This window comes from Vombatus ursinus, unplaced genomic scaffold (assembly GCF_900497805.2).
Source record: "Vombatus ursinus unplaced genomic scaffold, bare-nosed wombat genome assembly UNPS02000749.1, whole genome shotgun sequence".
Classification (NCBI taxonomy): Eukaryota; Metazoa; Chordata; class Mammalia; order Diprotodontia; family Vombatidae; genus Vombatus; species Vombatus ursinus.
The window spans coordinates 2472205-2484866 of NW_020940527.1; the positions used below are offsets into that span (position 1 = coordinate 2472205).

A 12662-nucleotide genomic window follows, 5' to 3' on the forward strand; every position below is an offset into this window, starting at 1 on the left:
ACCCAGGGTCATACAGCTAGTGTCTGAGGCCAGATTTGAACTCAAGTCTTCTTGATTCCAGTCCCAGCACTCCACAACTACTGCATCACCAGCTGCCTCTAAATGATTTCTTTCTTTCTCCTCTTTCCCCTTTCCCTCTCTCCATTTCCCCTCTCCCTGCTTTCTTGATTCCCTTTAGGTGGCAGACCCCCACTGAGAGCCACCAGCAGCGCCACAGTCTTTGTGAACTTATTGGACCTGAATGACAATGACCCCACCTTCCAGAACCTGCCCGCCATCGCTGAGGTGCTGGAAGGCACCCTCGCTGGGACCTCAGTCTACCATGTGAGTCTCCCATCCCCAGGAAGAGCTCTGGTTCCCAGAACAAGTCCTCCTTCCCCTTGACTCTTCCTCCCGCAGTCTCTCCCTGTCTGGAGCAATCAATCCAGTCCTCCGACAAGCACTGACTGAGGCTCTGCTTTTCAGCCCTGCGCTCTAGGGCAAACAGAAGTCATGTGAGGTACAGCCTCGGTCCTCACCAGACCCACACTCAAGTGGGAAAGACTTGAAATGGCAGAAAAAAATACGAGACAAGAAGAGCTTAAGATTGTAATTTTAGGTATGGTTTGACCTATATGGCCTCTAAAGCCGCTGATCCTCAGGGAGCTTACAGTCTGATGGGAGAGAAGCCAAAGGATGCAAATCAGTACAAAATCAGTAGATAAGAGCCAAGCACTTGGAGCTCAGTTAGCTGAAATGCACGGGGAATCTGGGTGAACTAAATATTCTGGATCCTTTGGCATTCAGCAAAAACACTTGCTTTAGCATAAGTGGGTACAAATCCTTCCCAAATGTCCTCCCTTCCTTCCCCTTCAATATCCAAAAAAAACATATCATAAGCCCTAATTTGTCTCATACAAAGGCTGGAAAGGGTGCTGCCCTAGACTGGACATGAGGGCCTTGGGGACAGCCAGGAGCTGCCAGAGATGAGGCAGATGATGGCAGCTGCCAAGGAGCCTAGACGGTACATTTGTGTGTCCTTGAAAATTGGGCCCTGGATGTTCAGAAGGGGACACAGATGAGCAGGACAGTGTTGAAACTGCTGGGTTTAAATTTAATATATACTTTAAATAAAATATATAGCACTTTACATGTTATTTTATCCTAATATTAACCCTGGGAGGTGGGTGATATTGTTCTCCCCATTTCACAGATGAGGAAATCGAGCCGTGCTCAGGTCACATGACTAGTAAGTATCTCAGGCAAGATTCACACTCAGAGGGGGTAGCTAGGTGGCACAATGGATAGAGGACTGGCCCTGGAGTCAGGAGGACCAGAGTTCAAATCCGGCCTCAGACACTTGACACTTACTGGCTGTGTGACCCTGGGCAAATCACTCAACCCCATTGCCTAGCAAAGTAAACAAATAAATAAAATAAAAATAGAATTATAAAAAAAAAGATTCATACTCAGGTCTTCCTGATTCCAAGTCCAGTACTCTATCTACTGCATAACCTAGCTGCCTCTAGGTTAAAAAAAAAAAGAAAAAAGCTGTATGTAATAGAGATTTATGGTTTCATATATAATCCTCTTTTTCTTTACTCCTTTAAATATGGAAATGTTGATGTTTATTGATGTTGTCGAGTTCATAATTACAATTAAAAAGAAAAAATATTGTTAAAAATATTCTAAAAAAAAAAGAAAGAAAGAAAATTGCCTCCCCTGCCCCATGTTACAGACCAGCAGAGACATTATGGGTTCAAAGTGACATTTGCAATTTGACTTAACTTCACTTAAAAACATCTAGTATTTCATTGAGGTGATTTTCCCTCCACCAGTATAGATTGCAATCCTTAGTAGAAGTCTTTGGCCAAAAGAATCATTACCTGATTATAAGCCTCCCCCCACTTAGCTAAGCAGGTCTCCAGACAACAGTCTGCCCCAAAGCCATCCTCAAGGTGTTACCAGCTCAGCAGAAGCCTGTGTACAGGGCTGCCTTAGTCTCTGAGAATCCACTCAGGGTCACCTCCCACTCCCTACACTGAGGCGTCAGACCCTAGTGAAGATACAACTTTATCAGACCCAACCACACTGGATGACTAGATGCTCCCCAAACTCAGCATTTCTCTTCCATCTCTGTCCCCACCTTCTGTGTCCCTTTCCTGGGGTAAACTCTCCCCTCAGCTCTGCCCCTCAGGTTCCTTACCTTCCTTTAGGTTCCGTCCAGCCATCACCCCCCCATTTGACACCCCCCCAATTTCTCCCCCATTCCATCACCACTACCAAGTTGTTGGCGCTCTTTCTCCCTCCTCAGGGCGCTGTACTTTGCACAAAATGATAAATATTGCTTGAATCGACTCAAATTGAATCACGGCACAAAATAGGTACCTTGGAGAGAGAAAATGTGTGGCCTCAACAACATGTGCATTTATTTTAAACAAGTGCTCCACGCTGCCAGCTTTCCTTATATTGTGTGTGGGAGCTACCTCTCTCTAATCCCTTCTCTTTTAACAGACAGTCCCCAGCCCCCCACCAATGATGTTCACAAACTAAAGAAAGCCCTGGAGAGAGTGGATCTGGGAATTAATTGACAATGCTGCTTTCCTTCCTGCTGTAGTTAGTTTGCCTGACTGGAGTTGGGTCTGAATCAGGGAATATTAAGAGCTAGGAGTCAAGGTTGGGAAGGAACCAAAAGTCTTCATTTGAGTATAAATGGAGCAGCCCAAAAATCTAGAGGAAGCATTAGTGACCTCTGGACAGCAGAGGCTCTGATCCTGGGGGCCGTACTCTCAACACTCATGTCCAGCTGTTCTTCTTACCAGGTGGTGGCCATTGACCTGGATGAAGGCTTGAATGGGCTGGTGACATACCGCATGCAGGTGGGCATGCCCCGCATGGACTTCGTCATCAACAGCAGCAGTGGTGTGGTGACTACCACCACTGAGCTGGATCGTGAGCACATAGCAGAGTACTACCTTAGGGTGGTGGCTAGCGACGCCGGCACTCCCACGAAGAGCTCCACCAGCACGCTCACCATTCGAGGTGAGTCAAGACATCACTGTCCATCCATACTGGAATGGGGTCAAGAGAGTAGGCATTTGCAGCAAGTGGCATGCCTGTCCCAGGGTCCTTTCAGGTCCATCTCTAGGAGCTAGTCCACTGTCAGAGTTTCTAAGGCCTTAAATCATTGCTCTAGCTCCCATCCCTGGAAAAAGGCAAATAGAGAGCTTTCCCTCTCTTGAACCTCTACACACATGGTTCATGGTCCCTCTGGGCTCAAGGGAAGCCACACTAGTTAGCTGCTAAGCCCCAAGTCCACCCTGCCTCTCTCTGTGATCGGCCCACTCCCTAGGCACCTGGCATCACAGGAATTTGTTTGGTTACCCAACCTAGAGTATGTATACCCCTAGGGAGTAGAAATTTTTATGAAGAGCCACAGGAAATATTTGATAAATATTAGTATTTGGTAAAATTTTAAGGAAAAAAATAATTAATACTACCCTATTAAAATAATTTAATCCATGTTAGTTCTTATGAGTGGTAATGCATGGTAAACACTAGATTTTATTTCTTTTCATACTGAATAGTTGGTTTGAGAAAGGTTCACTGAATAACAAGGTGTACAGGAGTTGAAAAAGAGTGGGAATCCTTGGTCTACCTGATGGAGCTTGCCCCACCCTGCCCAGACATCAGCAAGGGAATCGCATGAGGAGTCAGGGTCCTAGGGCCTAAGAACAGTCACTGGACGTTTCATTGTGCCTTCCCTATATCTGTGATATCTGTGCCTTTTATTGGTGAGTTGAGAGGTTTTGATAAGAAGATCCCCAAGATCCTTTCTATGTCAAAGGAGAAGCTTGTGGTAGACAGAGCTCTTGAAAAGGAGCTTAGGGGAGTTAAGGAATGGCAGAGTCATGCTGGGGTCTTAAAGATGCTTTGTACATAATCTTTAACTCAAGGAAAATAAAAACTAGGCCTTCCTACTACAGATCCTTCGGTGACCCACAGAGAGTGTCCCAGTCTCGTTGGCAACGAGAGGGATAACTCTGATGTTACCATATCCATTAGGACTCAGTTGACACTTAGCTGTGTGACCTTGGGTATATCACTAACTGCTCTGTGTCTTAGGATTGTCTTCTGTAAAATGAGTATCCTGTGACCTTCTCCTGTTGAGTCAGGGTCCAGCATCCTTCAGCATCCCCACATCTCCCGTCACTATCTAGCTGGGCCTCCAGGAGCGTTGGGTCAGCCAGCACCAGTGAAACAATCAATTCAAATCCTCAGCCTAGCCCAATGCCAATGGTTCAGCCAGATGGTGATATTGGTGGGAAGAAGGAGCAGGAATAGTCTTCCCCTCCACTTGTGTGTTCCCCATGACTATTTCTGAGGCCTCAGTACAAAATTCCTGCAGAAAGCTGTGTTATAAAACCAAACCCTGTCTTCTCTCTGTGTCTTCTCTCTAGTACTGGATGTGAATGATGAGACCCCTACCTTCTTCCCAGCCGCGTACAATGTCTCCCTGCTGGAGGACATCCCCCGAGATTTCCGAGTGGTCTGGCTAAACTGCACAGACAATGATGTGGGACTCAACGCTGAGCTCAGTTACTTTATCACAGGTTCTGGCTCTCTCCTCTCACTGGCTCCTCTGCCCTATATCCATCCCCTCCCTAGGCCCTTTAGTACCCTTTGAGGGACTAGATAATGTCCAGAGAATTTGAGAGGGGCTAAAACTTTTAAATCAGAAATATCTCTCATTGGGTTTTGTAACTTACTGTTGTTTCACTTGGGATTTACATGCAGACACACATATATACATACATGCGTGTATATATACACATATACACATGCATGCATGTATACATACAAACATGTGTGTGCATGTACATACGTGCATGCACACCTAAACATGTACGCGTATGCATAAACATGTATGCGACATAGCACAAATAAGTTTAATGTGATGGTGGTTCTGCCCATACATGTGTATGTGTCATATATAACTTACCTGTTTATAGCTATAGATCAGAATATGGGTCTTGATCTCTCCTGGTGCTTTCCAAAGGATTCATTCTTGCCTGATTGACTGGTACTTCTCTGGCCTGAAGCTGATTCCCTTTGGGCTCTTTCAGAACCTGCTTGAGCAGGGAAGGATTCTGAGATAGCCCCAATCAGGAGAAGCAGTGCCAACCAGTGGCTAGAGAGAGCTGGCCAACAAGTCCAGAAGACCAGGGTTCAAAACCCTCCCTCTGCCCCACACACACACTCTGACTGTGTGACCCTGGGTAATTCACTAAACTCCTCGGTGCTCTAAGCAACTCTAAGTCTATTAAGGTGCAAGGAAAGGCCTGGCCTTCATTAGTGAAGGGAGTTTCTGGAGCCCAGCAGTCCACTCTACTTAAAGCGAGGGTCCAGTCCCTGGCTCGCATATAACGCTTTGCAAGTCTGAAAGCACTAAATCAGAGCTGCTTTAGGGCCATGGACACTTTGGGCAGTGTCTGATAAAGCCTGTGGACCCTTTCCCAGAATCATGTTTTTAAGTGCATAAAATAAAATGGATAGAATGACAAAAGGAAACAATTATATTGAAATACAGTTATCAAAATATTTTTTCAAAACCTCTCCTCCTCCTCTTCTACTACTACTGCTGCTGCTGCTGCTGATACTTCTCCTCCTCCTCCTCCTTCTTCCCCCTCCCCGTCCCCATCCCCCTCCACCTTCCCTTTCCCCTTTCTCCTCCTCCTCCTCTGTTGCCTAGGTTTAGTATCAGCAGGGCAAGAAGGCAAGAGAGTGAGTGAGTGACTCCTGAAGTGATGATTATTTCTTAAGCACCTACTACGTGTCAGGCACTGTGCTAAGCACCAGGGATACAGTCAGTCCCAAACAAAACAATCCTGCTCCCATTCTCTTGGGAGGAACAAAATGCACCCCAATGATCTTATACTAAATCTGTGCGAAGTGAGTAAGAGATAACTTCACAGGCAAGAGATGCGCTAGCAGCTGGTGGGGGGGAGGCAGTGTTGAGCTGGGTTTTGAGAGAAGTCAGGAATTCCAGGGGGTAGAGATGGTCAGTATGTGCACTGGAGGCCTTGGGGACAGACAGCCTGTGCCAAGAAAGGCACAGACGTGAGAGAGCCGATGTTATGTGTGAGGAAAGATGAGGAGGTCAGTTTGACCGGCATATGAAGGGAAGTCATGTCTGTTAGAGCTGGAGAAGCAGGATGGAGCCAGGCTGGGGAGGATTTTATGCACCAAAAGGAGTTTTAATTTGGTCACTTGGTTTGGGCGGTTGTGTGGAAGGTGGATTGGAGAGGGGAGAGCCTGGTGGCATAATAGGCTGGGGAGAAGGGCTGAGTGCCCATATTCAAACGGTGGCTGTGTGAGGAGAGGGAAGGGGATAGAAACAAGAGATGTTTCTGAGGTGGGATCGAACAGTATCCAAGTCCATAAAACCAGTGGTTGCTGTAAAGGCAGCAGTCTGAAGTGATGACTGAAAAGAAGTTGGAAACCTTACCATGTTTATCAAATACCTGAGTGACACAAAGCTGGGAGGGGCGGCTGACACATTGGCCCACAGAATTGGGATCCCAAATTAGGTCAGAATTAGGAGCCAAAAAGATCTCAACAGGATGGAATAATGGGCCTCTTCTAAATAAGATGAGATTTAATAGGGATAAATATAGGATATATTTGGGCTCAAAAAGTCATCCTTCACAGATTCTGAATGGGGAAGATATGGCTAGACAACACCTTTAGGTGAGAAGGGCCCCAGAGGGGTTTAGCAGAATGGAACTCACTGTGAGTCAACAGGTTGACATGGTAACTCAAAAAGCTAATAATCCATTTTGGACTACATTGAGAAAGGAATAAGGTTCACAGTGGGAGCCGTGATAATCCTACTGTACTCTGCCACAGTTAGAGCCCACCCAGAGGAGTCTGATCAATTGTAGGGGCCATCCTTTTAGAAGGACGAGGAGTCTGATCCATTGTAGGGGCCATCCTTTTAGAAGGACAGAGGAGGTCAACCATGATGGTGAAGAGCCTGAAGATCAGACCCTAGGATGGGTTGAAGGAGCTTGGGGTGTTTAGTCTAGAAAAGAATTCTGGGGGAGACCCATTAGCTGTCTTCAACTATCTGAATGAATGTCACATAGAACACAGAGTAGACTTGCTTTGCTTGACCCAAGAGGGAAGAAGCAGCCCAATGACCTGGAAGCTGCAGAGAAGTTGAGTCCAGCTCAGGAGAAGGAGAAACTTCCTAACAATTAATATTCTCCCAAAGTGCAATAGACTGCTTCAGGAGATGGTAGAATTTGCCCTCGCTACAGGTCTCCGAGCAAAAGTGGAAAGACTACTTGAGAAAAATGAGGTTTCACAAAATGGCGTCTGCACCTCAGGGTCCTTTTGATCTATGAAAGGTCCCTGACAAACTCTTACCCATCTATAAAGGTCCCACTGAGCCCCGCCTTAGCATAATGCTTCCCACCATTTTTTAAGTCTGTGAATGTAATAGTCCACAAAGGGGGAGGAGAAGTATTAAATCCATCCCCCACATTCAACCTTGCCTAGTCCATCTACCTTTACATTTATCTAGTCATTTGTGCATCCTGTGTCCTTGATGTATATGCCCACGTGCCCACCTTCCTCACTCCTCCCCAACATAATCACCACCTCTTCTACCTTCCACCTCACTTCTCCTAAGTCACAGATTGGCAGGAGAGAATAAGGAGTTATACGACATCAGACCTCAATAAAATTGCAAAGCTTGTCTTCACTTCCCCCAGCTCTTTTCTGTAGCCTTCTCCCATTATCATGGTATGATGCATCTACCCTCCCTTCCAAGTGCCCACCACCTTGTGAACTCTTCTCTCCCCTTTGATAAGACTTGTTCTCAGAAAGTTATAGATCTGCACTTACTCATTTCAATTTAATTCAATAAGCATTTATGGTAAGTGCACAGTACTAATATGTGGAGATAGAAAGCTGGGAAATGATACAGCCCCTGTCCTCAAGAGGTGTGTAATCTACTAAAAGAGATGATACAAAGTAGGACGTGATAGGACAAAATCAGTCAGCAAGCATTAATTAAGCACCCACTATGCGCCAAACATTGTGCTAAGCTCTAGGGATACAAAGAAAAGGAAAAAACAGTTCCTGGTCTCAAGGAGTTTACAGACTAGGAAAGAGTCAAAGTTCTGTAGGAAAATTTGAAGAGGGGAGATATTAGTTACACCATAGTATGAATTTGTCACCATGTACTTTCTCCCAGAGATCATCATGAAGGTGATTGCCTACTTCACTTATGCATAAGGCTGTCCTGATGATGTCTGATAATATGATGTTGTGATTAAGGAGTCAAGATTCTTGGGTTCTAGAGTCTGATTCTCATTCATGCGATGGCCAGTTGGAGCAGATAAACTCCAGCTCTAATGGTTCATGAATCTAGGTCTCCACGATACCCCCAAAGTGTCCTAACACTCATTATGAGGAGCAGAGGCCTAACTGACTCTGTAAGATCTCTTCTAGCCCTCGGGTTGTATCATACCAGGATTCGGTGAAAAATACTCCGATTGAGAGATGCTCATGAGAGGTGCTTTCAAAGAGGGTAAAACTTGTACTTTGGCGCCCTCTGCTGCCCAGAATCCAGCATACCATCTACCCCTTGATCATGTCTTAATCCCAATGGACCAGACCTTAAAGATCACTCTCTTTCAATACCCTCATTTTTACAGAGGAGGAGATTGAGGCCCCAAGAAGGGAAAGAAGTGGCCATTGAGGGCACAGGCAGTAAGTAGCAGGGCCATTGTGGAGAGCAAAGAGCCAGAGGGACCCACTAATGAGGCCATTTTCTCCTTTTCTCCAGTATGTCCCCTCTCTGCCTTGACCAAATGCTTGGCCCCTTAGTGACAGAGGGTAGCTTGTTGGGGTCTTTTTCTTCATAGCCCAAGAGGACTCTGCTATCTCTGGGCCCCTCTTCCTGCCCCTCATTCTTGGGCCTCCATTCCTAGCACTTAGATTGCACCCCTTTCCCATCCACCTCCATTCATCCCCACTATTCAATCTTGCTTCTAGGGGCATTTAATATGCTTTTGATTGAGCAATTCAGGCTTATGGGAATCAGGCAACAGGAAGGGCACTGGAGCAGGACTTGGAACCTTTTCTACCTCTCCAGTCATACTGGGCTGCTCTCCTTCCCTCAATCATGGTGGCCATTCACAGTCAACATCCCCCAAGCCTAGAATGCAATCCCTCCACATTTTAAGCTGTTGAAATTCTATTTTTTTCAAGGCCTATTTCAGGCACATTAATAAATACTAGTTGGCTAACTAGCCCTCCAGTCTTCTCCATAAATCTTTTCTTGCCCCACCCACCCTTCAGCTGGAAATAATTCCTCCCTCTCCAAGTCACTCAAACTTTGCCCTTTGCATCATCACATTTTACCTTATAACTGTCATTTGTGCCCTTGCCTTATCTCCCTACTCGATAGTAAGCTCTTTGAGGGCAGGGACTATGTTGTTTTCACCTTTGTTATCTCCATAGTGCCCTTTCTGTTGTTCAATCATTTCAATCAACTCTTCCTGACTCCATTTGGGGTTTTCTTGGCAAAGATACTGGAGTGGTTTGCCATTTCCTTCTCCAGCTTATTTTACAGATGAGGAAACTGAGGCAAACAGAGTTAAATGACTTGCCCTGAGGCCAGATTTGAACTCAGGTCCTCCTGACTCCAGGACCAGCACTCTATCCACTGTGCCACCTAGTTGCCCAGGTACTATCCCCCCCCCAGCTGTTGTAGGCACTTAATAAATTTTTGTTGTTGCTAAATTGAATTAACTTGAGGCCCTGAGTTCTAGTTCTGCTTCAACCATAAAAATTCATGCTAATCATTTCTACTTTCTGGGTCTGTTTTCTCAGGTAAAATAAGGAAATTAGACTTGACCATTTCTAAGGACCTCTCCAGTTCTAACACATATATTGCACATTCTACAGTTCCTTCCATCATTATCATTCTATATTGTGAGTTACCAAGTTTTTCATCTCTAATAATCTATTGTTTTAATATCTCAGACACAATACAAAGCTCAAGAATCCCATAAGTGTCTCTTACTTTCTGGATAAAATTCACACTCATTAGCTTGACCCTTCACACTCTCTCCTTAGCCTACTTTTCCAGACTTATTTCACATTGCCCTCCATTCACCACATGCCCCAATCAAACAGGCCTTCTTGCTCTTCCCTGAACTCAGCATTGCATCTCCCACTTTGGGAGAGGTTGTCCCCCATTCTTGGAATGCTCCCCTTCCTCATCTCAGCCTATTAAAACCCTTAGTTTACTTCAAGGCTCAACTCAAGCCCAAGGAAGCCTTTCCAGATCCTCCCAGGTGTTAGGACTCTCTCTTCACTCAAATTATATTTACTTATCTGTGTGAACGTTGTATCCCCAAAATAGATTATAAGCTCCTTGAGGACAGAGGCTATTTTTCATCCTGTCTTTGTATCGTCAGCACTCAGTGCAATGCCTGGTACTAATTAACATTTAATGAATGCATGCTGCCATGTTCATTGAAATTTGGGCTCACTCCCTCCCCCAACTGTGCATCTAACCCAACCATGTGAGCCACGCCCTGAATGAGCTCTGCTCTGGAAGCTTAAATTAAGACTGGCAAAATAACTGTAGCCTTTCCTCATATTCCCATGGCACTTGATCAAATGTTTTCACAAGCATCGTCTTAGAAACTCTATAGCCCGTGCTGCCATTGAACCTATCGCCAGGTCCTGCTCAGATCTGGGGCCACATATCTCTCACGCTCATTTTCCGTAGAGCACAGGTTCTTGACCTTGAGTCCATGGATAGACTGGGGGGAGGGGAATGAAAGAAAAAAGTAAATCTTTATTTTCACTAACTTTAATTTCCTTCATAATCCTCTGTATTTTATCTTATGCATTTAAAACATGATTCAGAAATGGATTCCATAGGCTTAGTACCAGACTGCCCAAAGGTTTCAGGACACAAAAATGGTTAAAAATGTCTACCCTCAAGAAAGGGCTTCTCTCTTGGGAATCCATTGCCTTTGGCGGGCTCTTTTCTGGTCTATCTCTAAAGAACTTCATCCTCTTTTACCTGCAGGAGGAAACATCGATGGTAAATTCAGGATCGGCTATCGAGATGGCGTGGTCAGGACGGTGGTGAACCTGGATAGAGAGACCACAGCAGCGTACACCCTGATTGTGGAGGCCATTGGTAGGCAACTCCAGTCCCCCTCAAATAACTTGGGCAAGGAAGCTCATTTCAGCTTTTCCTTTCTAATAGGGTGCAGCCAACATGGGGCATCTTTCCCCAATTCTCAGTCTTGGGACCTCTGCTATACCTCCCCCAGCCCCAATGATAAAGAGCCAGGAGATCAAGTTCTTGCCCAGAATCCTGCCTTCCCCCACATTGCCTTCAGATGAATGAATGAATGAATGAATGAATGAATGAATGAACGAAGAATATCTTAAGTGCTTACTATATACAAAGCACTGGGCTAAGGGTTGGGGATACAAATAGAAGAGTAACACGAAGCTTACATTCTAATTAGGGAGGTTTCAGCTGTGAGTCAGATGGAAATGTCCCATGGCCCTTAGAGTTCATCAGCAAAGCAGATGTTAATGCTTCTTTTTTAACGACATTTCCACTGATAAAAATTACATCCCTTTCTGATGTTCAACCATCTGACCAGCATCAAAGACCTGTGGAGAGAACTGTCTCTTCTGAATCTTCCTTAGTTGTGGCCACAGCACCTGCAGGAGCAGTGGCCAGGCTGTCTCTCCACAGCAGCTGTTTTCCAGGATAATGGCTGTAGGCGCTGGGCTGGGAGCACGGCTACTGCCAAAGCTTTGGGGTTTGGGATCCTAGCCTGTCTCCATCAAGGTCTGAGGGGAAATGGAGGTCAAAGTGACGGTGGTAGTTTGACTCCCCTGACACACATTGTCTCCCTCGGGGTACTTTGCTCCTTCAGCCTGCTCTGTGGGTGGCAATTGGTTAGCAGCTCATGGGGATGAATTACCCGTTTCCATCTTCAGGTGGGATATGGGATCTGGCTATAAAGTTTCTACAGAGTCATCTGAGAGAATCCAAGAAAACCTTCTGGGCTGGGAAGGGGCCCATCCTTCTTCCCCTAATATCCTTTCCCTAAGAGCCAATCTTCTCCCTTTTATCCCAGTGGAATTGTTCTGCTCCCAGAGAGTAACAAGACTGAACTTCCTCCTCAGGCAGCCCCAGGAGAGCCTTGTACTCCCCTGCCAGAGACAGCTCTGTGCCATGTGCTGGTACTACCAAGGCAGCTCAGTGCCAGGCTGGCTGAAGCCTTCTCTCTGGACACATTGATGTCCACAAAGTGAGATCCGTAATGGTTAGAACAGTGTCCTCTGGAGGCCTGGACAGCCCAGATGAAGTGATTAACTTAGGACCAGACTGTAAACTGGGCTATAGAGTGGTGCAGGTTACAAGCAGGAATTTAGCCCCAAACATGGGGTAAATTCTCCACTTGATGGAGAAAAAAATTGAGACAACCATTTAGGGACTATTATAGAAAAGTAATAACCCCATCTACATCCAAGCCACAATCTCATCACTTGGGTATGGGCTAGATGCTCCCTAGCATCTAGTAGTAGTAGTAGTAGTAGTAGTAGTAGTAGTAGTAGTAGTAGTA

The 12662-nt window shown here is 45.6% G+C and overlaps 1 protein-coding gene across 5 annotated transcripts in view; it reads left to right on the top strand.

Annotated features, from left to right (window-relative positions):
- The window catches only part of CDH23 (cadherin related 23), a 600475-nt gene that overhangs the window by 431836 nt on the left and 155977 nt on the right, over positions 1-12662 (top strand). For all 5 annotated transcript variants that reach the window (XM_027858426.1, XM_027858400.1, XM_027858408.1 and 2 more), the window contains exons 23-26: positions 179-324; positions 2802-3021; positions 4440-4592; positions 11099-11212. In XM_027858426.1, coding sequence (XP_027714227.1) covers positions 179-324; positions 2802-3021; positions 4440-4592; positions 11099-11212 — 633 coding nt within the window. The remainder of the gene's footprint in view (positions 1-178; positions 325-2801; positions 3022-4439; positions 4593-11098; positions 11213-12662) is intronic.